Source organism: Penicillium solitum, assembly GCF_028829755.1.
Source record: "Penicillium solitum strain IBT 25940 chromosome Unknown utg000001l_segment0_segment0, whole genome shotgun sequence".
Classification (NCBI taxonomy): domain Eukaryota; kingdom Fungi; phylum Ascomycota; class Eurotiomycetes; order Eurotiales; family Aspergillaceae; genus Penicillium; species Penicillium solitum.
The window spans coordinates 6,923,643-6,945,673 of NW_027072121.1; the positions used below are offsets into that span (position 1 = coordinate 6,923,643).

Sequence of the window (22,031 nt, forward strand, 5' to 3'; positions counted from 1 at the left end):
TACCTCAACAATTGAGATCCGAACAACTGTTGGTTTTGAGCTCATCTGCGAATGTCATAACATTCCCATTCCGGGCCTTCGGCCATCCACCGATGATTGCCGTGCGCTGAAAGCCATTCTAGCCCTTCACCGTCTGGTTTACGAGTTTATCATCACCATTAGGAAGACCCGGGGCCATGACCTGATCGGCAGCCGCTTTCAAATCATCCTCTCCCATATCGCCATCCCAGCCATTGGAAACAAGATAAGCACGGAACTTCTCATCGCGCACCCTCAAGTCTTCGCCCGTCAAATCAGGCACAAAGAAGAGAGTAACCAAGATGCCGACGATGCCACAAATAGCAGCAATAATGAAAGTCCACTTGTTCCCCAGACGGTCCTTAATAGGCTGAAATGCCTGCGTACCGACAGCAGCACCCGCCTTCCCAACAGCCGCAGAGAGCCCGTAACAAGTCCCCCGAACACCGGTAGCATACGACTCAGACGAGATCAAACCGAGAATATTGCCCGGACCGAAATTGCCCGAACTCTGCATCAGTCTATAGAAGACGACGAAGAGAGGCACGATTTTAGTAATGCGGTCGTAGGCGCAACCGATAATTAGGCCAAAGATCAGGTATCCGCTGAAGCCGATCATCATGATGGGCTTGCGACCAAGGCGGTCGCAGAGAATGGCTCCGAGGACAACACCCGGCAGCGCGATTGCACCGAGGAGAAGCTGCCATTCGCCTGTTTTCAGAATTGTGCCGTCGTGCACGACCGAGGAGATGATTGTACCGGAGAAGACGCCGTTGGGGAAAGTGACGAAGTCTGAACATATTATAATTTCCGTGCTTCTAAGAGTACTGGGGAGCTCTCTTACCGTAGAGGAACCAAGCACCGCAAGTCCCAATCAATGATTTCCAGTAATACCGCAACACGAGCATGTAGGGTACGTGCTTCTTGATCGCTCCACGTCTGTACAACACTGAGTTCAGCATGCGGATTCGGAAGTAGAACACCGACAGCGGCCAGATGCATCCTATGCCAAAGCACACCCGCCACACGGTGCTGTAGTGGGACTGTTGACAGGCTAAGAGTACGATCAAGAAGATTGAAACTGCGAATGGGCCCCCGAATGACAGGGGAAAGTTGGTTACCATGATGAATGCCGGACCACGGTGCTTCGGGGTTAGATCGTTTGCTGCTTCCGAGGCGGAAGTTGAAGAGGCCGGATACTCGCCGCCGGCGCCTGGGGATAATTAGTAGAATAATCAAACCGGGATGATGTCGTTGAGGGTTTACTTACCGAACCCGACAACGCCACGGGCAACCGTCATCATCCAGAACATGCCATTTATGGTAACGCCATGCGAGGCTGTGGCTAGAATACCTCCGATGACAATCATAAAAGTCGTGAAGACGATAGCGGTCTTACGACCGAGATAGTCGCATGTCAGTCTAGTATAGTATATCAGTCGTCAGAACCTTTCCATAGCCCTAACTTTTAGTAGTGTGTTGTCCGTACCCAATAACAACCTGTCCAATGACTTCGCCGGCAAGTAGAGCATTTGAAACGCGCGTGCTGACGGTGCTGGTGTACTCGTTGGGATATTCCTTTTAAGGAGGACGTTGGTCATGGTCCTGTGAGGTGTTCCACGATTAGACATAGTCATGCATGGGAGCAATCACTCGACCGACATTAGATTGTTTTGGTATCCATCGCTGATCAGGGCAAAGCCGCTTGCAAACTATTGAATAATATCCAGTTAGTCAGTCTATTGGTTGCTGACTTGAATCGCGAGTGCAGGGAAAGCAGAAAATAACCTGGCATGCATAGACCAGGATGAGACACTCACAATGGTGAAGAGGTCTGACAGACTCTGCTGCTTTAGCGATGTACCCGATGAATGAGTAGGGCCAACTTGGTCGATAGTGTCTTGAGTCGCAGCCTTGGACTCATCGCACCCAGGGAGCGCGGTCAAGCTTCGTGCTGAGGTCATTTCGACAGCCCTTGAGAGATGGGGTTGGGAGAGGTTTGAATTGTGGTCCTTTCAGATAAGACTGGAGGGATCAAGGGGGTCAAGCACCCCCGGTAATCTGCTACCTATTTCATTTTCGACCTGTTGTACAAGTTGGAACGGGGAAGGCCCCTATCAGGAACTAGCCCTACGGTGGAAATGGTTAAGCGTACAATAAGAATTAAGCCAATGGCTTATCTATGGTTGGCTTTAGAGTTGGGCTTGGTATGTCTCGTGATGTCAAAGCACGTGGGTTACATATACGGAAATATATAAGATCGACCTTGCTAGGCCTATCTAGGTCTACTACTAGTTCATGTTATCTATTGATTTACTGCATGACTGGTTGAATGGTTCTGATAGTTTTTCATTCATCGGCTTAAGTAGATAAACTCGCTAAAGTAACGCCGGATGTGAGTATGGCTAAAACTGGCCCGGACCCCGTGGGTATCACAGATGCAGAAACGATTTCTGACCCTCATAGAAGATTTTGGCAAAGAAAGCAAAGACATGACGCATTATTGGGAAGAAGATGTTCCCAGATTTTTTTTTCCCATCATCACGGAAGCAACAGATGCCTCTATGCCCATTTGCCCAGCAACGCCATGAGGGCAGCTCCGGCACAAAGAAGGAAGAAGGCAATCAGCACATCGCGAATGGGAGCCTTGCGCATGGAGTGGCTGAACATGAACTCATGCGCCATCAACTCAACGAGGGCAGTGTAAATGAGAATTCCAGCGGAGATAGAGTCAAAGACACCGTTGACGATGAGTGTAGTTCGGCCGGTAGGCGGGTAGCTGTTTCGAACACCCAAGCCAATAGCAATAGCAATCGGAGTCGAGATTCCGAAGCAAAAGCCCAGGATGTAGGGAGTGTTGCGCTTCGATTTGGGCCAGGGAATGGTAGCCAGACGAGAACCAAGACCAAGTCCTTCAAAGGTTTGGTGGAAGACAAGAACAATGTAAAGGGTAGTGAACTCAGCACCAGACACCGCAAGAGTGAGACCAATAAAGACAGAGTGGAAGATGATACCGAACTCCAGGATGAAGATCGAAGTAAGCTGGGCGGCGTAGTCCTCAGTCGCTTGGATGTCGTTTTCGGAGTCGCTGTTATCATGATGCTCACGGGTATGACCAAGGTGGTCCTCCCCTGGCATGTGAATCTTCGGCTCATTGGTTTCGTTGACAATAGAGTGATCGTCGAGTTGAGTGTGGGTATTGCCTTCCTCATCGTGCAAATGGCCTTGGCCAAAGTGCGAGAAACGCATAACCATCAGCTCCACAAAGAACAGGACAACAATGGTCATGAGGATGATGCCCTCGACCCAGCTGTATTCAGTAATTGGGCCGGTCAAGCATTCGTTCTTAAGTGCCTCCTCTGCGGGAGCCAGCAGGTGAATGAAAGCAGTGGCAATGATCACACCAGATCCGAAGTACTTGGCGATGAAAAAGGCCCATTTGGGAAATCCACCCTTCTTGCTAAAGCGACGGGCAAAGACGGGGAACAGAGCACCAAACATGGAGCCGACCATGATCACAAAGATGGAGGAGATCCGCAGGCCCATGCGGCCGTCGAACTCATTTCCGGATTCACAAGCATCCTCGCGCTTGAGGAGGGTGGAGTAGGATTCCATTCTGTAAAGGTGGGACAAAAGAACGTCCGTGGGAACCAATGAAGTGCACAGAATACAAGAAGAAATGTAGACAAGGGTGCAAGTGTCCCAATGGAGGAGAGAAGAATTTGTGATTAAGGTGAGATGAGACGAATGAACTTCCAGCGGGGGGTGTGTGGGAGGCTAGTTGACCGCAATCCCCAAGGTCCTCGATGGTAGGCGAGATGCGTAGTTAGTCCACTAACCATGCATGAAATTACCAGGAGATCCTGACAATGTCGCACTTTGTGGATACTGATTGAACAGAAGATAGCGAGAAGGAAATAAAAGGCTTCTTCTTCTTCTTTTAACTGCTCGTGTAAATGAGTCGCACTGTGAAGTCGCACGGTGCAGACTTTCGATGGGTTTTTCTAGTCAGAATGAGTACCCTGGGAGCAGGGGCCGGAAAATTCAGCCGATATAGAGATAATAAATCAATCAGTTCCTTTAAATGGACAGAATCAAGACCGAATCAGATTTTGCAGGATCTTGATTATATTAATCATCCGCGGACCTGGAGGGGATCCATGGGGACCTTGGGAGCGCGAAGACGTCAAGGATGGAGTTTTACACTCCATTATCCTGGTACCGGGTACTTGATCACCCATACAGTTGTGGGTGTAGCCGGAAGTACCCGATACTTGAGACTAGCGTGTTGAGGACCTTGGTAGTCATTTCATGGGTCTCCGATTACGGTTGCGGCGATCAAGTCACGTGGACAGGTGATAAGGTCCTTCCTGTGTCCCAATGTGTGTGGATGTGCCATCTTTTTGTTCTTGATGGAATAGGGTAGGAATACTGGAATGATTAAAAGGGGTTTGAAGAAACGTGGTTGACAGGCCCCTTGAGAGGGAGGAGAGAGTCCTTTCAGCCCTTGGACGCGTCTCTATCGCCAATCGGAGGATCGGCGGCAAACGCGCTTGGTATGAGCTTGAGGTCATCGGGGAAGCCTTTTGACCACGCCCTTGCGCAATACATTCGAACATGGCTCCCATTCGACGATACCTTCGCATTAGCAAATACTCAGTGCTGGAATGTCGCATTTATCTGGAATCTCCATCTGATTCACGATGGCTCTTAGACTCCCGGGATCCTGTCCTGCCTCGCGTCATCGCTGCTGTTCGACCATTGGTCCTTCCGAAGCTGCGCGAAGAGAACCAACGGTTGTTCATGCGTAAGAAGGGCAAGCCGGTCAAGGATGTCATTGCAGAAGGTATAGACCCCTCGATATCCCCCGTATAACGAACCAGGTATGTTAACACATTACGTAGATGAATTCGAAGTGGCCATCTTCCTCCGCGAATCCCGCACCCGCCATTCGCTCCTCACACGCAATAAGACATTCCACGGAAAGAAAAACCAAGATCGAGACTTGGGAATGGAGCTGAAACCAGACCATGTCTCAGGGGATACGACTGCCAACCTGGTGAACTCGGCAGATGGCGAAATTATGATCGAGAGTGACAGTGAGGCTGATCTGGAATTGCACAACATTCCCGAATCCGAGGATGAAGTTGCGATGGGGAACGGACGTCGGTCAAGCAAGAGAAACCGGACAACTAGGAAAGACCAGGTGCCACCCGAAGACACGACTGGTAGTGACGAAAAGAAGCTCCGTTTCAGCACCCATTATGAGAGCTTTAATATTCATGGATGGGTGTTATGTCTGTTGATCACTCGCAAGGGCGACAAAACCAGACCAAGTGCGGGGGTATCTGAGTCAAATCGGCAACCTCTGATGGAAGAATGGATTTCAACTCAAGCTCAGGCTTCTGTTGATGACGATTGATCCAAGATAGGTCAGCAAGTGTGGACCTATGGACCTATGGACCTAGCAATGTTCAATATGGCCGACCCGTGGACAGACATCTTGCTTACGGATAAGCTTTCTCAACCTCGTAATGTGGGCAGCCATGGTGGAATGATCAGTCGCAAAGGGCCCGGTGACACCGCCAGCACCGCCAGAACTATTGGTGATGTATTTTGTTCCAACCCCCTGCAAACGACACAAGATTTTGCTTCAATTTGCCCGCGTCGCAAACACTGTGTCAGAGACTTTGTCGCATCTTGTAAAACCATGGGCTTGGCGACTCATGTCACGCGGTACGTCGACTCCGGTCTACGAGGCTAGGTGTCACTTAGGAGAGCACAACATCTTCCCACTACCGGGCCGCGACAGGATTTGCACTGTGTGGTGCTGTGATCGGCAGGTTGGTGTCACCAAGGATCAGGCAGGTTACACAAGTGGCGGGCTGTCATACTCCCCAGATGACTTCTTCAGGCACGATGTCAGGTAGACAGAGCCGCTGAGACGAAAATGTCAGCCACGGGAACCCCGGGCGCATGCAACCAGTGACATCTCGATGATCTGCATGCCATAAGACATAGCGTGATGTTAACTTGACTACTCCCACTCACGACTTTCTGTTTACATGTCTCGGTCGCATTCATGATACTCTACGACAACACGGACAAGGACATGAAACCAGTCTATCTCACACATTCCAATTTCCTCGGAGACATTTCGATTCCACCCAATCTGAAAACCCCATGTGGTATGGGCTCTCGCAACCTCGGGCCGCAGCTTCCAGAAGCCAAGCTAGAAGATTTTTTGAAGTGGAGCTTTACTTGAAACAGCCCGTCTCCATCTCGTCCCGTGACCCCAACACCTCAATGGAGAAGTATTTCAGTCCCGATGTGCTGGGTTCAGGGGGCTATGAGCATCCTCCAGTGTCAAAATTTAATAGAAATCATACATTAATTTTTTTTCCATTGACTATACTGTGTATCATTTCGGCGTATATATCTAAGCGTCAGAATCGTTCTTTAGAATACCTTGGCCTCTAGATCTACAGCCAATAAACAGTCTATTTGAGTATTTCAAACCGATCGTGCTACGATCAGGGGGGCAAATTCCCGATCTGTTTAGAAAACAGAACCTTGGAACTTAGGTTATAAATCTCCGACACTCCTAAATCGCAACTCCACTTCCAAGTACGGAGTAGTTTTTCCAACGGTGCGGAACGGTGAGATGGAATCCAAGTGGAGTAGACTTTGCCTAAGTGGGATCGTTTATTGAACCTTGGAAGTTTGTGGACCGCTAGTTCATGGGTAGAGTTTTCTTTCCCATGTGTTTTTTTTCTTTCCTTTTTCTTTTTTGCCACTTTTCCCACTTTTTCTTTTCCCCTTTCTTGGTTCCCCGGGCTTTAGCTCAGGTACACCCGTGTGGTCGCATAAATTCCATCCATGGATACTCCGTATATGTTTGCCACTTGACACCCCACTCTGTACTCCCGGGTACTCCGTAATACCTTACCTTTTTTTTTTATCGGACGCCATAAGCTGGGTAGTCAAATTATGCTGTTTTTAATATACGGAGTACTCCGTATGGAGTTCCAATTATTCCCATGCCATTTGTAATCCACCTGCCCCTTTGAACATTTGCGGGGTCTTGCAAATCCCGAGCGGTACCGTTGTATGTTGTATACATACCCGCACTTAGGGCATACATACATATGAAGCATTAGCACGGTATTACTATATAGGGCAGAGTACATTTACATATATTTCCTACAGAAGTACGGAGTATAATCATATGTCTAATGCAATAATCTCTCTGCCTGAATTTACCAAATGTCGTGATAAATTTTTTTTCCAATGTTAAGGAACATGGCGGATGTAACGGGAAACCATTGCATTATTTTAGGCCCCAGATAATTTCCGGGGAACACTGTAAACATCCCGAAGTTGGAGAATTTGCTCAAGTAAGTAGTACATAGTAGTAGTCTGTAACTACGTTATATACATTTACACATCCAGTTTACGCAAGATGCTCACACCACACACATCCAGTTTACGCAAGATGCTCACACCACACACATCCAACAGGAGCAAGTAACCGCTGCCTATAGCGATCATGCCATGAACGCCACACCAGGGATGAAGTAGATCTCCCACCGTGAAACCTAAGGCCCAGTGATGTGCACAATGCAACCACTAGGGAGATTGGGGAGGGGGAAGTTGGACAAACCCCTCTCGATGCAATATTCACTATTAGCCAATAATTATGAGGGCTGGGGTCAGATTGTATACAGGGATCCATCTTTCTCCAGATGTGCTACAACCCTATCCTGCATACTTTCAAAATGACGATGTGCAATGCACAGTCCTCTGCAGCAAGACGATCCTACCCAGGGACCCTCAGCCACACTTTCTATAGGCGGAGGTTAATCGGCTCTGTACTCCGCGGGGGATGGTGGTATACGCCAAAACGACCTAAAAATCGGCCTTGGTTTGTATTATTACATGTTGTCATTATGTTGTAGATAGTACTAGAAAGATAAGAAGGTACGGAGTACGGAGCGCAATATAATAATATGATATAATAGCCGAAGTGCCATACAACATATTCCGTACATGCGGAGAACTAAAAGCGAAACCTGTTAGAAGTTAAAGAACTCATATATGTATTACCCCCAAAGGGTTCGTTCTATTCTTGCATTTGCATGTCTCAACCACGGCTTTATTTGGTTTGGTAGCACGGGTAAAAACCACGGTTTAGGATGGGTCCTCGATTCGAGATTTTAACCCTGCCGTTTGCATTTTTATTTTTTATTTTATTTTATTTTGTTTTGTTTTGTATTTTATTTTATTTTTCTTTTTCAATTTTTTTTTTTATCACCTTTTCTTTTTGGCCCCTGATCCCGTATCACTCTGGTCGTTGTTATCTGGATGGCGTATACATGTGTGCATATGTGCATATGTGCCTGGCTAAGTTAGCATATTTGGGATATATATGATATGTCGTATCAGTTTGGAAGGAATGCATATGTTATAGGATGAACTGGCTTATCCTTATTCTGTAATCCCAGCATTCTGGGAACTCGGCTGTCACGCCCTTTTAGTGTGTAATCAATACGAATCGGCCATCCCGTTTGACCCTAAATCGACAGAAGCGAAAAAAGAATGGATAATCTCCTAATGTTATTTTACCTTTGCCTTTTATTTTTCTATTTTATTTTATTTTCTTTGCTTTTTTTTTTCTCCTCCCTTCGTTCTCTCTTATGATCTGCAAACATGCACGCACGTGTTGTAACCCAATGTCTTGTTGTTCTCTCCTATTGAGTCATACAGGATTAATGTGCTTGGACCTATGTCGTTTATCATGTTCCAGTGACGGAGTACAGTTTATACGACTAAAAGAAATATTCAAAAAAGAAAGAAAATAGAAGAAAAAAAAGTCGTTCTCACCGCATCAAGGAACCGTCCCTATGGAGCCTTGGTGGGCCCACGGGAGATTGCCCTGTACCAGTTGTCATCTCGCGTGGTTTCATGATTTACTGTACATACAGAGGGGGGAGGGGGGGCTTGTGAGACCTGAGCAGAAATTTAATAGCTGCATTAGTTAGGCCATATACCCTGGACTTTCATCTGTATGATGTATATAGTGAGGTTGCACGGCATATATGTTTGATTACTATGTCTCATTTCCCTCCACTCTCTTCCTCCACTAGTGGTTCACAGGAAGGCACACAGCGCCACACTAGAAGCATGTTGTAGTGGGGAGCTTCTAGAAAAAAATGGGAATTTTCCATTGGATTTCCCACTTGGGGTTGTATTATTCATCCACCGGGTTAATTCGAGCAAGTAAATCATAAATTAATTCCCTACGTCAGATCAGGTGGATACTCAGCCTCCTGTTCATGGCAGGGATGTTCGATGGGGATTTTAGGGACTAATTTAGTCTGTAATTAGTGACGGTTGAACGGAAAGGTTGGGGGGGGGGGGGGGGGGGGGCAGACTTTCATTTCTATAAGAATCCTGCTCCGGTAACCTTTTTTATTCCCCTTCTTCTCTCCATCCACTCAACTCTACTCTGCACCATATTCTGCTACATATTACTAGCTCCTTGGTCTATTCCAGTCTGTTGTCAACCTGAACAACTACTATCAACTCTCAACCTTCCAACCTTTCAACTCTGCCAACCATTCACAATGCCTTCCGTCGGATCTTCTCAGTTCCCTCCATGCCCCGGTCCTCCTCCTAAGGGCCCTCTGCCTCCACTGCCGAAATAAACAGTCCACAGTCCCCTCCCCTCAACGAACATGATGACACCGGCGCATTCTGGTCCACCAGATCCGCCCACGACCTGGACCCTTCAGCATGGATATCACGACTTCGACTTCGACCTAGTTTCAGCTCTCACCTGCGAACCTTTGTTTCGATTCGGACCTTCAACACCTAATTTCCACCATGTCCCGCCCAAACAAAAGAACGCCCTTCTTTAAAGTTGGGCTTGGGATGGACAACACAAAGAGCACCAGCTCTTCCACCGTCTATTCTCGTCACTTGGCATTTCAATTCAACGATGCGTCGCTAGCCACAGCTCAATGCGCGCGGTGAAAAACTTGCTCCAAGTGGGCCTCGGACATTTTTTTGGATTCTCTTTCATTTTACTTTTTTGTTCCCTCGCTCTTCAGCAACCTTACTCGCTCGCTATGGGACCCAGCGCTGGCGCTGCTATCCCCCCGACGCGCATTAATAGCCTTTCTATTTCTTGCTCTTTGTCTCATTTCACCTCTCGGGCAGTATTGATCACGCTCCCCCTGTTTTCTGCGGGGGTTCGTTTCACCTGTTCGATCTTGACCCATCTGTGACGCGCAGATGTGGAGAAGGGTGCAGTTGCTCAGCCGCTGCACATTAATTGGACGATCCGAATTTGTCCACAACCCCCTATCTGGGTACCTAGGATGAACTGGGGTTGCCTTCCGATCGTCCCGTCGCTCACGCGTCATTGACTTGGGCGCACAGTGCCTTTTTTCTTTTCTTTTTCTCTTGTCTGCCGCTGTGACCTGTCATCCTGACTGTTTGGATGCTTTTTTAATTCTCTTTTTTTTGGCTTCCTTTTCTCTTTTTTTTTTTCCGGTTTTTCGTTTCTCTCCTGCATCTGGCCGAATCTGAATCGACATGTATCATAGACTTAGTATACCCAACAGAGCAATTTGGTTTTTTATCTATTTAAAACGTTTCATTTGATTAATTGCTTACGGTCCATGCATATGTCGTGCATAAACAAGACTGGGGACTGCGGGTGACACCCACCTGACCGCCCGTTTCACTAACCAGCCTGCATCCCGCAGAAAAATCACTAGCACTGAAGCTAGCAGGGATGTCACGGAGGGCGGATGTCGCGGTAGTCGAATTGACGCATATTTAACCCGCAAATCAACCAGATACGAGCGATTTAGAATCTACACATCAATATGACTCATTGGTCGGTAGTCCAATTTAGTAGACCTGCATATTGTACATGCACTTCTTCCATCATAAGCTCTGAAGTAGCACCGATCTGACGCGATCCTTATCGAGCCTCCCATCATGATTTACAGCGCATTTGCCGGATCCAGCTCAATGCATACCTGCGCGGTCTCTAGGGCTGTATACTGTGTACATCTCATGTTGCCGCACCGCTCGGATCGATTGGGTATTCCATATTACACCCGACCCAAACCTGACGTTAAATCACACCATACTATCCAAAACGATTACATGCATATATACACCCAACACGGGAAGTTGGAGTCTAGGATATACCGGCAACATCCCTAGCGTGTATATAATTAGCTCGTAATATCAACGGTTAAACGCTAAACGGCCCAGCGGAGAAATAAGGAAGAAAGATACGAGTTTGGTCCCGTCCGAGCGCTTCGGGATTTGCTAGCCATATTGGGTACATGCCCTATGGAGTTACATACACCTCAGTGAGTGCTATTACAACTACAACAAAATGGAGGTTAGCTCATTGTGAGTATTTCTAGGTACAGTAGCTGCGCCAGCAAATGTTCCATGCTCGACATTATTTTTTCTTCTAGTCAATTATCGATAGCACAGCTGAGCAGTGATTTGGATAAATATTTTCGATGTTCACTAGACTATGATTACAATAGCCTAGAAATGCATACGGGCGTGCCGGGATCCTCGGTAGCCGTTGGCCCATCACTTGACTGATACAGTTGCATGTTGTCGTCATTGAAGAAATCCCTGACAATCTGTGTCCAATAGATCTCGCAGATAGTGTTCCAAGGTTTCTCCCCCCGCCTCTACCCCTCAACCCGATACACTTCGTCTATCCGTGGTTATCCATGGCACTTCCATGGATTGTATGAGATTGACTTTTTTTTATTTGTTTTTATTTGTTTCATTCCAATTATTCCAAACCTGGAAGTAAGCTAGGCCATCTTGGTGAGGTCAAGTGACCTAAGTAAGCTTTTGGCCCCAAGGCTCTCGGATCTTGCCCTGACAATCTCCATATTTCATCAAATCAATGAATCATGGAGTTTTGACCTCAATATGTCTCAGGCCCTAGGAGATGTCTGTGCTCATGAAAAATAACCTTGGAACCTTCTAAGGCACCGGTTGGCAGGGTTGTGGCTGTCATCCTTGGCTTGTATAGCCACGTGCGCGAGATGAGGTCATTCGCTGGGTATATCGCTCTAATCGGAGATTATGGAGTAATCACAACCTCGTGATGTACTTATGTAGGTATATGGCCAAGGATTACGTCTTGGGCAGAGACGGACCTTGTGAGAAATAGCGGTATACAACAGATGCGTTGGGCGCCATTGCTGGTTCTCAGCTCTCTGGGCTATGCTACGAGGGGCGGTGAATATTGAGGCTCTTCGTGTTCTAGATGCCCTGCGTCGTACGACTGATGCCCGTAGAGCTTTGACGTCAATACTTTTTGCCCGGGCTGAGTGAGACTGATGCCCTGAGTACGGTACCCAGTCGAGGTATACTTTGGGGCCAAAGTGGAAGATATATCCGATTCGCTCCTATGAGAAACCCATACAACATACCTACCTAGGTAGGTCCTAGGGCATTTGAAAACTATCCCAAACAGGATATCGTTAGCTAATTGTTGATATTTGTTGATAATTTGGGTGGAATGAAATGGCGTTGCCTAGCTCGTAATTCAAGCCACATGTTGGCCTTTTTTGCTGATTTCCAAAAACTTGGGGTCTAGTGCGACACCTTGTCGTAGTCCTATTTATTTCTATTTTGACTTGACTCGGGGACGTTGAAGATGGTATTTGGCTGTGGAAGGTACATGTAGCTATACATCGTGGTACATATCTAAACGAGAACGAATTATTTTGAAGAATAGAAAGTAATTTATATTGTATTTTAAGAGGAATTTATCAGATATAGACCATATACAACTTGATTGATGTCAATAAACAGATTCTATTTGTAGTCAGTAGAAGCCAAATATCTCCAGGTCAAGAAACCGAGGATAAACACACGTGATTCGGCCGCCCAAATCAATCACGGCTGTCCCTTCTCCTCCAAGGGCAAAGCCACCATGGTTCTACAACTGCATGTATGGGGCCCGGCCTTTTCCCTGCCCTCAATTGATGCACAATGCCTTGCTGCAATTGCATACTGTTCCGAGGTCCTCCCTAAAGACTCTTGGGAGCTAATCGCGAGTAGCGATCCTTCCGTGTCCCCAACAGGTTAGTGACGTGACCGGAACAAAAAAAGCACCACCAGAATCAGATAGCTAATAAGTCATTTGCGAATAGGTGAGCTCCCCGCTCTCCAGAATGGCTCTGTCTGGGTGAGCCGGTTCCGTAATATCGTGGATTACCTCCGCCAATACTCGGAGGGAGCATGGAACCTGGATCAAAACCTAGACGACGTGCAGAAGGCCGATAGTGTCGCGTACGCACCCCCTACCTCTAAAATGGCGCAAGGAACACAAAACACTAACCATCAACTCTCCCTCCAGCTTCTCCTCCTTCATCGAATCCCGCGGCCAATCCCTCATCGACCTCTACCTCTACGTAACCAGCCAGAACTACTACGCCAACACATCCCCAGCCTACGGCTCTCTCCTCCAATGGCCAAACCAATGGATCCTCCCACCCAAGCTCCACGCCGCCGCCAAAACCCGCACGGAACACCTCGGCCTATCCTCGCTAGACCTACAAGCGATGGAAGACCAGCGCAAACGCGAGCACTCCGCCGCCGTAGCATCCGGCCAAATCCCTAGCAACCTGATCCAGCAGCCGCGCGACACAGTCTCCAAACTCCTCGGCCGCACAGCGCAAACCAACCAATTCCGCCTGGAAGCCCTAACAGCCGACTTCTTCGAGCCACTCGAAGCCATGCTCGCCCGCAGCAAGACCTGTCTACTCCCCGCCGACGACAACAACAACCCCTCCTCACTGGACTGCGTCGCGCTGGGCTACCTGTCGCTAGCACTCGTACCGGATCTAGCCTTCCCCTGGCTGCGCGACGCGATCCGCGCCAAGGCCCCGCTGCTGGCGGCCTACACGGAGCGCATGCGCAGTCGCTGTTTCGGCGACGCGCCCGTCGAGGCTAAGCATGCTTTCCAGCCCACAGTGCCAGCTGCCCTGCCGTGGCGCGCACCGGACCGAATTTCCGTCGCCGCTGTCGGGACTACACTCCTCGGCACATTGGCGGATAACACGCCGTTCTTGCGCGAGGTGCGCCAGAATAGACGGTTGAAGCAGGCCGTCGAGGCTGATTCAGCGTTTAGCTCTGTGGAGAAGCAGGTCCTGTCTTCGTATGCGGATTCTAGTAACAAGGATATGTTGCTTTCTATTGCGACTGCTGTGGCGGGGACGGCTGCTCTCGTTGGGTATATGGTGCATGTGGGTTTGCTTTCTTTTTCGACTGGGGGTGTCGAGGAAGAAGAGCAATTCGAGGAAGATGCGGGTGTGCTGCAGATTGATCCTGGGTCTGCTTCTGACTTCCTCGGTGCCTTCTAAGCCTTGAAGAGGTCATTGCGTCTGGTTCCGTGGATATTACGGGGTCGGTGTTTTGTTTTACTATTTTGGGTGAAAGCGAAGACTGTACGATAGCATTGCGTTTTTGTCCTTTGTACTTGTGTGTTGATGTTCCCATGGTTCCTCGCCACATTAAAATGCTGGTCTTTGATCTGGTCCTCTACTTGAAATATCTCCTTTGTTAGCTTTATAATCGAACCCGAGAAAGAATCTAAGAATTCTTTGTTGGCGATGATAATCAGTTGAGGGCTCAAGGAAAACCTTGGAAGTATCCATCTTCGGTAGATATCACTGTATGTATCCGGCATTCCTCCGAAACCTAATGTGCACTTGACATCTCGTAAATTCGGCCACTGAAATTTTACCTGCCCAAATGGTGTCATAGTTGTGACTTGCGCATTAAAGCTTTGGAGTTGACCTGTCTGTCTAGAAGGTCCAGAATTTAGATCCATCGGTCAATATGCCAACCCCATGACGGAAACACACATGGCATGGTTATTAGTTTGGCGTCTGCAAGACATACAATATAGCGCCGAAGGATCATATGCACATCATCTTTTTGAGTAGGTGAGACCTGGTAATAGATAAGGGTTTGCTTCAAGTTTATGACCGACGAACAGGAGCCGGCACCAATGGACCAAGGAGATCGAATAGACAGGGAATAGTGGATGAAACATCGGAATGGTATATTTAGAAATCCATAGGTATCGGCGCTTAATGATAGATACAACAAAGTTATGTATACACAGTAACTAGTCTTAGATGAAAGTAAAAAGGAAAACGATATCAACTCTCAAATCAGATGGTTCAGATGGTATATGTACAGAGAAAAAGACAAAAGCAGGCAAATCATGACAAAGATATGTATGAACCCTTCAACGGCAAAAAAAGGGTAGCCGTCGAAGAGCCGCTCGAAGATGGAAGGATGTGTGGCCAGGATGGTTGCTGGGGCAAGCGACCTGCGCACGCACACATCAAATCAGGGGAAAGGTACAAAGACACCTTCGGCGTTGAACCATTTGCGCAAGAAAGACAAAACCTCAGTAGAGACGAGGGGATTGCTAGAAATGGAAGGAGAAAGAAAAAAAAAAAGACGGCGTGGCCATTTAAGAGGACCAGCCAAGGTTGACAACGAGACGGACAGGGCCGGCGGACTGGGCAATAGCCTTGTCGGGCTTACCCTGGTCGGCGGAGGTGTAGGCGCTGACAACGCTGGCGGCGCCTTCGGAGATGGAGGAGCACTTCTCACCCTCGTGGTTGCAGATCTGCATACCGGCAATGTCCATGTCGGCGAGCTGAGCGATGATGCAGGAAACGTCCCAGCCGGAGAAGCCGTCGTTCTGGGAGTTGCTCATGTCGAACTCACCCCAGGTGGAGGCGTACTCGCCGACGAAGTTGGTAGGGAGACCTTCACCCTCGGCGGCACCCCAACCACCCTGGGAGTCGTCATCGATGGCAACGAAGATGCTGTGACCGGGCTCAACGGTGAAGCTCAGAGCCTTGTTGGGGCTCCAGAAACCGTTCAGACCGCCGGTGGGGCCGTAAGAGTTCCACATGACGACAGTCCAGGCCTTGGAGTTGTCGTTCTCGAAGCGGATAACGTGCTTGTACTCGCTGGCGGCGTCCTCTTCGACACGGATCATGTTGCTACCCCAGGGGCTGCCGACGTTGCCGATGTAGTCCCAGTCGAGGGTGCCAACGCGCTTGCTGGCAGTGGAAGAACCGAATCCGGTGGTGGAGTACTCGCCGTTGGAGGGGTAGCTGGCCCAGTTGCTGGAACCAGAAGAGCTGGAGCTGGAGGCGGTGGAGGTGCTAGAGGCAACGGGGGTGGCGCTGACGGAAGAGATGGCCTCAACGGAGGTGGTGGCCTCGGCGGTGGGAGTGGCAGTGGAAGTGGCAGCAGCGGTAGACTCGGCGACCTCGGAGGAAGAATCACCGCCGAACCAGTTGTTGATCCAGGAGACGAGCTTGCCATCGATGACAGCGGAAACCTCCTCACCACGCTTCTCAACATCCGCAACCTGGGCGGGAGCAGTCACAGCGGGCTCGACGACCTTGATGTCTCTGGGGTGGGCGTGACGGCGGTCGTGGCCGTGAAGACGAGCGACAGCCGACCCAGCGGTCAGCGCCGTCATCAACAGCATAGATTTGGAGAAATGCATTTTGGGCGAATTGAACTTGAAAAAGGAGTGACTTGAGCGAAAGCTCTAGAGAAGAAAATTCAATTCAAATGAATGTGTGTGAGAGATGAAGAGAGAAGAAGAAGAGAAGAAAGTGGACTAGGGGGGACTATTAGTACAATACCAAGTTACACACCAACGGGTCAGGACTGGGACCTGAACCCAAAAACAAAAAAGGATCCACCAGGGCAGAATATCAGGGGCGCTCGATTGATGATTGGCTGGTTCCTGGCGGTTCCTGGCCGTGCGCGATTTTACGTCTGTTTGATTGGTTGGCTGTCAAGGGCCCAGACTCTATTCCCTTGGTATTGTGTACTTGGCTATACTATGCCTCTCATCGCGGCTGTGCAGGTACTCGTTACTTGGGGATAAGGGGGTTTTTCCAAGGATGTTTCTCCTATTCTTCTCTTATTTATGTTCTATTATTATGATTCCTATTATTGGGATTCCTATTGTTCTACGGAGTATGCCTAGGTACCTAGGTAGTTGCCTGATGTCAAACACGTGTACGATCGGAATGCTAGATACCTCGATGTCGATGAGATGACTCGACTTCATCACAGCCCAACATCTATGTTGTATGAGTCTTAATATGACCAATCTGACCAACGTTTCTGTATAATACCTATACGCTGTACATTCAAACTTACACACCTGTACTTTAAGACAACTTCTATCCCCATCATCCGAAATTCCCCACATACACCAATCGGCGAAGTCCACAGCAAGGATCTAAACTGTCTTACGAATCCCAAGGCAATCTTAAATGGGGACAACTCACCACCGCGTCGACGACAACTACGTGGACAATGGTCAACTAACACTTGGCAGTCATGTCCCTACCCAACTGATTTCTGACAGATTACATTACACTCTCTGTTACAATTAATAAGGATTGTCCTCACCGTATCAGTTGTATCCACGGATGTGCACATAGGAAGGCGAATCTCTGCCGTTGATCTGCGGCCAGACCCCCCTACGCGGTCGATGGATCCTCGATATTTTTTTCTGTAAGGCACCCCCATTTTGTTGTCTTTACTGGTAGCGTCTAAGCCATTCTCCACCCACATGACGAGTCTCCTTCCCGGTTGTCTCCATATAATGGCACGCCGGAACTGGCACCCCGAGAATCCAGGCCTTCAAATTCGGCAAACTGGGGCTGGATGTTCGTGAGGCGGTTTCATGTGTTTAGTCTTACTAAAACTTTAAGCGCGCTTGGCTTTTCAAAGCCTCCATATGTTGTACGGAGTGCAACATTGTCCTCCGTATATACCGTATATTATATCCTCCGTATAACCGGTACTCTGTATACGGGGTATATTTTGTTGCCACAGGCGTTTCCTGAAACATTAGGGCTATACGTGCAGGAACCCGTCCCTGGCAAACTCCTCACTTGATGCAGGTACCCAGACCCTTGAATACTCGCTTTTATCACTCTGAATATTTTAGACCCTCTTCAATCTTGAGACCCGATCCCTAGTGTAGAAAAATTGTAGAAAATTGGGGTCGTAAATAAACAAAACCAAGGTCGCTCCCGGGGATCCTTGGTTCGGTCGATCTGCAACATGTCTTATTGGCTGTGGGAAATTAAATCTGCCTGTCAATTACCCTAACCAAAGAAAACCACATGGCTCTATACAATTCAACGGTAAATTTAATTAGATCCGAATAATTCGAATTCTTCAAGGAATGAACTACTTCCTAGTAATGAATGTGGGTGGATGAGAAAATCGAACCATACGACTGGTGGAGACGATCCTACCACTTGGGCAATTACAGACCGATATTCCAAAGAGGAAGTTGCCAGTGCCTTCACACACAAAAATCGACTTTGACAAATATATACACCGTCGAGGCACTAACTGTGCCCGTACCGGGTATAGCAGGTGGTGGTACTCCGTTCATTTCTCCCCCATATCCACGCCACCCTCAAACGCCACACCACCAGCAGCCGCATCCACCTTAAGGCTATCATCCAGCCCACAGACCCTGAACAACATCTGAGGCGTTAACTCCTTATCAAGACCAGGCAAGCCATCATGCTTCAATTTCTCCAGTCCCTCCCGCATAGCCAGGAGAGCCGGACCCAAAGTTGCAAAAGGAAAGATGATAATACGGAACCCAATCTCCTTCGCCTCTTTCGCAGAAATCGAAGGCGTGGACCCATGCTCCACCATATTCAACAGCAAAGGCCACGGCGCAAGGTCGGCCACAACCCGGCGAGCCATTTCCCGGGACGATATGCCCTCTAAAAACCCGACATCCGCGCCCGCCTCCCTCGCCGCTCGCAGCCGCGCCAAGCTCTCTTCATAGCCGTGCTGCTGCAGCGAGTCTGTCCGCGCAATGATCACGATATCACTGCCGATGCGTTCGCGCGCTTGCACAGCTGCTCGGATACGGCTGGTGTAGGTTGCTGTGTCGACGAGCTGCTTGCCGAAGAGATGCCCGCACCGCTTGGTCTGTACCTGGTCCTCGATGTGGAAGGCCGCTACGCCGGATCGTGCGTATTGTTCTGTTGTGCGGGCTACCATGATAGGTCCGCCGTAGCCGGTGTCGGCGTCGGCGATCAGCGGTGTGCGCGGTGAGAGGTTTGCTAGCATCTCCGCGTTCGCCCGCATGTCGTTCAGTGTGCAGATTCCGAGGTCCGCTTGGCCATGTACCGAGGCTGCTGTTCCGGCGCCTGTCTGATTGGGGGTGTCAGCTCGGGGCTTTTGGCGGGGATGTCTCGATCTCTCGCATTGCATACCATGTATAGTGCGTCGAAGCCTGCGGCCAGTGCTAGTCGTGCTGACATTCCGTCATAGACCCCAGGGGCTGTGATGAATACCTGGGGATCCTGCAGAGATCGCCGCAGGCTGGTTGCTGCCGATGGAAGAGCCATGATTGTTGTCTTACACTAACAGAGATAGCAGTGACTTGCCGGGCTAATCCGTATAGCTATTGTCTAAGTGAAGTCTCGGGGGTTGATATACGCTCACCTCAGAAAATGAGCTGCGCGAATAACTTTCTCTCCGGAGGTACGACCCCATTTAAGGCATTGTCAGACACGTGTGACAAGCTTTTGGCCATCACTTCCCCACTCGTGTGCCCTTTCATGCAATTACAATCCCTCGATGATGCGCACTCTCCACTTATCCAGAGCCACGGAGCCGATACCGCTCCCTTATGCCATCATCTTTATATCAACATTCCAAGGCACTTAGGCAGCCTAGGAGATATATCTACACTCGGTATTGATTCGGCGAAGATTAATCAGTGTATATTTGATTACTAGATGTCGATTGTTGCGATATTGAGCGAATTAACCCTGGAATATATCAGAGATCCCCCAAGATCTCCAATGCCACAATTACCACAAGAGGAACTCAAACGGTACGGCAATATTGGATATGCAGACCCTGGTCCTGTTTGGTATGAGCTTCGGTACTTCAAGCGGGGCACTTACTTGGAATTTTCACCGAACTGCTATAGACGCAGTATAGTATGTAGTGGTGATATAGGCATATGATTATTAACCTTGGAATCTCTTCTTCCATTTTTGAACTCGATACCTTCTTTGCTCCTTCCTATTTCTCCGCTCCTTCCTTTCATATAATCTCGTAGGATGCAAGATCCTTGGCCCCGCCCCGGGGGTCCGCAGATCTGCTTAGTCATGAACTTCCTCCGGTCTCATCTCGAATTCCATTTATCCCATCTAAAATGAACGTTTCGGCGCTAATTCTTTGATTCTCGATCGTTTACCAATATCTGCCTCGATGGCTCGCTCCTCCGTTGTTCAGGAATATGCACCGCCCTCCGCCCCGACCCTCACCATCGACCACAAGTCCATCGCCGAGCTTCAGAACCTACAAATAGCTCGTCCAAAAGGCTACCGGGTATCATGGCACGCCAATCCAGCCGTCGAGCCCCACCACTTTGGCCAGTCACATCCAATGAAGCCATGGCGCCTCACGCTCACCAAACAGCTCGTCATGGCATACGGCATGCACCACGCCATGGACCTATATCTCGCGCGCGCAGCGACCTATGAGGAAATGGCCGACTTCCACGAGCGAGACTACCTCGACTTCCTGCAACAGATCATGCCCGGCGACATAGACAAACCCGAGCAAGCAGATAACGTAGTGCGCTTCAACTTCGGCGACGACTGTCCCATCTTCGACGGACTGTACAGCTACTGCTCGCTATACGCCGGCGGCTCCGTCGACGCCGCGCGCAAGCTCTGCAACGACCAATCCGACATCGCAATCAACTGGTCCGGCGGCCTCCACCACGCCAAAAAAGCAGAAGCAAGCGGCTTCTGCTACGTCAACGACATCGTCCTCGGCACACTCCAGCTCCTCCGCCACCACCCGCGCGTCATGTACATCGATATCGACGTACACCACGGCGACGGCGTCGAGCAGGCTTTCTGGTCAACCGACCGCGTTCTCACAGTCTCCTTCCACAAATATGATAAAGATAACTTCTTCCCCGGCACCGGTGCACGCGAAGACACCGGCCCCGCACACCCGCTCAACCCAGGCGCCCACCACGCCATCAACGTCCCACTCAACGACGGTATCGACGACGAGTCCTACATCGCCCTCTTCAAGGAGGTAATCGGCGCATGCATGAAGACCTACCAACCAGGCGCAATCGTCCTGCAATGCGGCGCAGACAGTCTAGGCTGCGACCGACTAGGCTGTTTCAACCTGAACGTGCGCGCGCACGGCGCCTGCGTCGCATACACTAAGACCTTCGGCATGCCTATGCTAGTCGTTGGCGGTGGTGGCTACACACCGCGCAATGTCTCCCGCGCATGGGCGCACGAAACCTCGATTCTGGTCGAGGCAGACAACATCATCGAACCCACGATCCCGGAATCTGTCGCCTTCCGAAACCACTTCGGTCCTGATTACTCGCTCTTCCCGCCCCTGTCGGAGATGCGCAAGCTTGATAATAAGAATACCCGCGCGTACCTCGAGGGCCTTGTCGAGGCTGTTCATGAGCAGCTGAGGTATATCAAGGGTGCACCCAGTGTCCAGATGAGCTTTATCCCGCCGGATATACTGGGTTTGCGTGAGGATACCGAGAAGGAGATTGAGGAGCAGACGATGCTGGTTGAGGAGGAGAGGGAGGAATATGAGGGTGGTGGATCGGTGGCTTCGGCGGCTTCGGCGGCGGCGGGTTCTGGTTTGGCCTATACTGGCTCTGCTGGTGCTATCCCGCGGCCTAATCGCCGGCGGGATCTGGAGCGTGGGGCTGGATACAGGGGAGAGCTGTATTCATGAGCTTTGTGCGGCTTTCTGATGGGTAAGTCCTTCCAGGAGCAAAGAATGGTTTGACGCGGCGTTTTGTATGTATTCGGATAGCGGAGGGGAGTTTCGGTTGTCTTTGTATGGTAATA

General features: G+C 49.4%; 7 protein-coding genes across 7 annotated transcripts; 3 read left to right on the forward strand and 4 right to left on the reverse strand.

The window, feature by feature from the left end:
• Positions 1 to 118: 118 nt before the first annotated feature.
• On the reverse strand, positions 119 to 1,982 carry N7455_002630 (uncharacterized protein; the record flags this gene model as incomplete). Its single annotated transcript, XM_065604324.1, has 5 exons — positions 119 to 810; positions 863 to 1,231; positions 1,289 to 1,440; positions 1,508 to 1,596; positions 1,839 to 1,982. 5 exons carry the CDS (start codon positions 1,980 to 1,982, stop codon positions 119 to 121), a joined length of 1,446 nt encoding a protein of 481 aa, XP_065462815.1.
• Positions 1,983 to 2,580: 598 nt separating this feature from the next.
• On the reverse strand, positions 2,581 to 3,633 carry zrfB (low-affinity Zn(2+) transporter ZRT2; the record flags this gene model as incomplete). Its single annotated transcript, XM_040953387.2, has 1 exon — positions 2,581 to 3,633. One exon carries the CDS (start codon positions 3,631 to 3,633, stop codon positions 2,581 to 2,583), a length of 1,053 nt encoding a protein of 350 aa, XP_040816242.1.
• A 1,002-nt stretch (positions 3,634 to 4,635) lies between these two features.
• On the forward strand, positions 4,636 to 5,440 carry N7455_002632 (uncharacterized protein; the record flags this gene model as incomplete). Its single annotated transcript, XM_040953199.2, has 2 exons — positions 4,636 to 4,864; positions 4,923 to 5,440. 2 exons carry the CDS (start codon positions 4,636 to 4,638, stop codon positions 5,438 to 5,440), a joined length of 747 nt encoding a protein of 248 aa, XP_040816284.2.
• Positions 5,441 to 13,012: 7,572 nt separating this feature from the next.
• N7455_002633 (glutathione S-transferase family protein) lies at positions 13,013 to 14,444 on the forward strand (the record flags this gene model as incomplete). Its single annotated transcript, XM_040953353.2, has 3 exons — positions 13,013 to 13,163; positions 13,233 to 13,371; positions 13,439 to 14,444. 3 exons carry the CDS (start codon positions 13,013 to 13,015, stop codon positions 14,442 to 14,444), a joined length of 1,296 nt encoding a protein of 431 aa, XP_040816224.2.
• Positions 14,445 to 15,568: 1,124 nt separating this feature from the next.
• Positions 15,569 to 16,624, reverse strand: aspf4 (allergen Asp F4; the record flags this gene model as incomplete). Its single annotated transcript, XM_040953325.2, has 1 exon — positions 15,569 to 16,624. The coding sequence occupies one exon, from the start codon at positions 16,622 to 16,624 to the stop codon at positions 15,569 to 15,571; it is 1,056 nt and encodes a 351-aa protein (XP_040816302.1).
• A 1,919-nt stretch (positions 16,625 to 18,543) lies between these two features.
• On the reverse strand, positions 18,544 to 19,523 carry N7455_002635 (isocitrate lyase/PEP mutase family protein; the record flags this gene model as incomplete). The annotated part of the gene is made up of 2 exons (XM_040953216.2): positions 18,544 to 19,326; positions 19,389 to 19,523. 2 exons carry the CDS (start codon positions 19,521 to 19,523, stop codon positions 18,544 to 18,546), a joined length of 918 nt encoding a protein of 305 aa, XP_040816255.2.
• An 874-nt stretch (positions 19,524 to 20,397) lies between these two features.
• Positions 20,398 to 21,915, forward strand: hosA (histone deacetylase HOS2; the record flags this gene model as incomplete). Its single annotated transcript, XM_040953230.2, has 1 exon — positions 20,398 to 21,915. The coding sequence occupies one exon, from the start codon at positions 20,398 to 20,400 to the stop codon at positions 21,913 to 21,915; it is 1,518 nt and encodes a 505-aa protein (XP_040816100.1).
• Between the last annotated feature and the right edge of the window lie 116 nt (positions 21,916 to 22,031).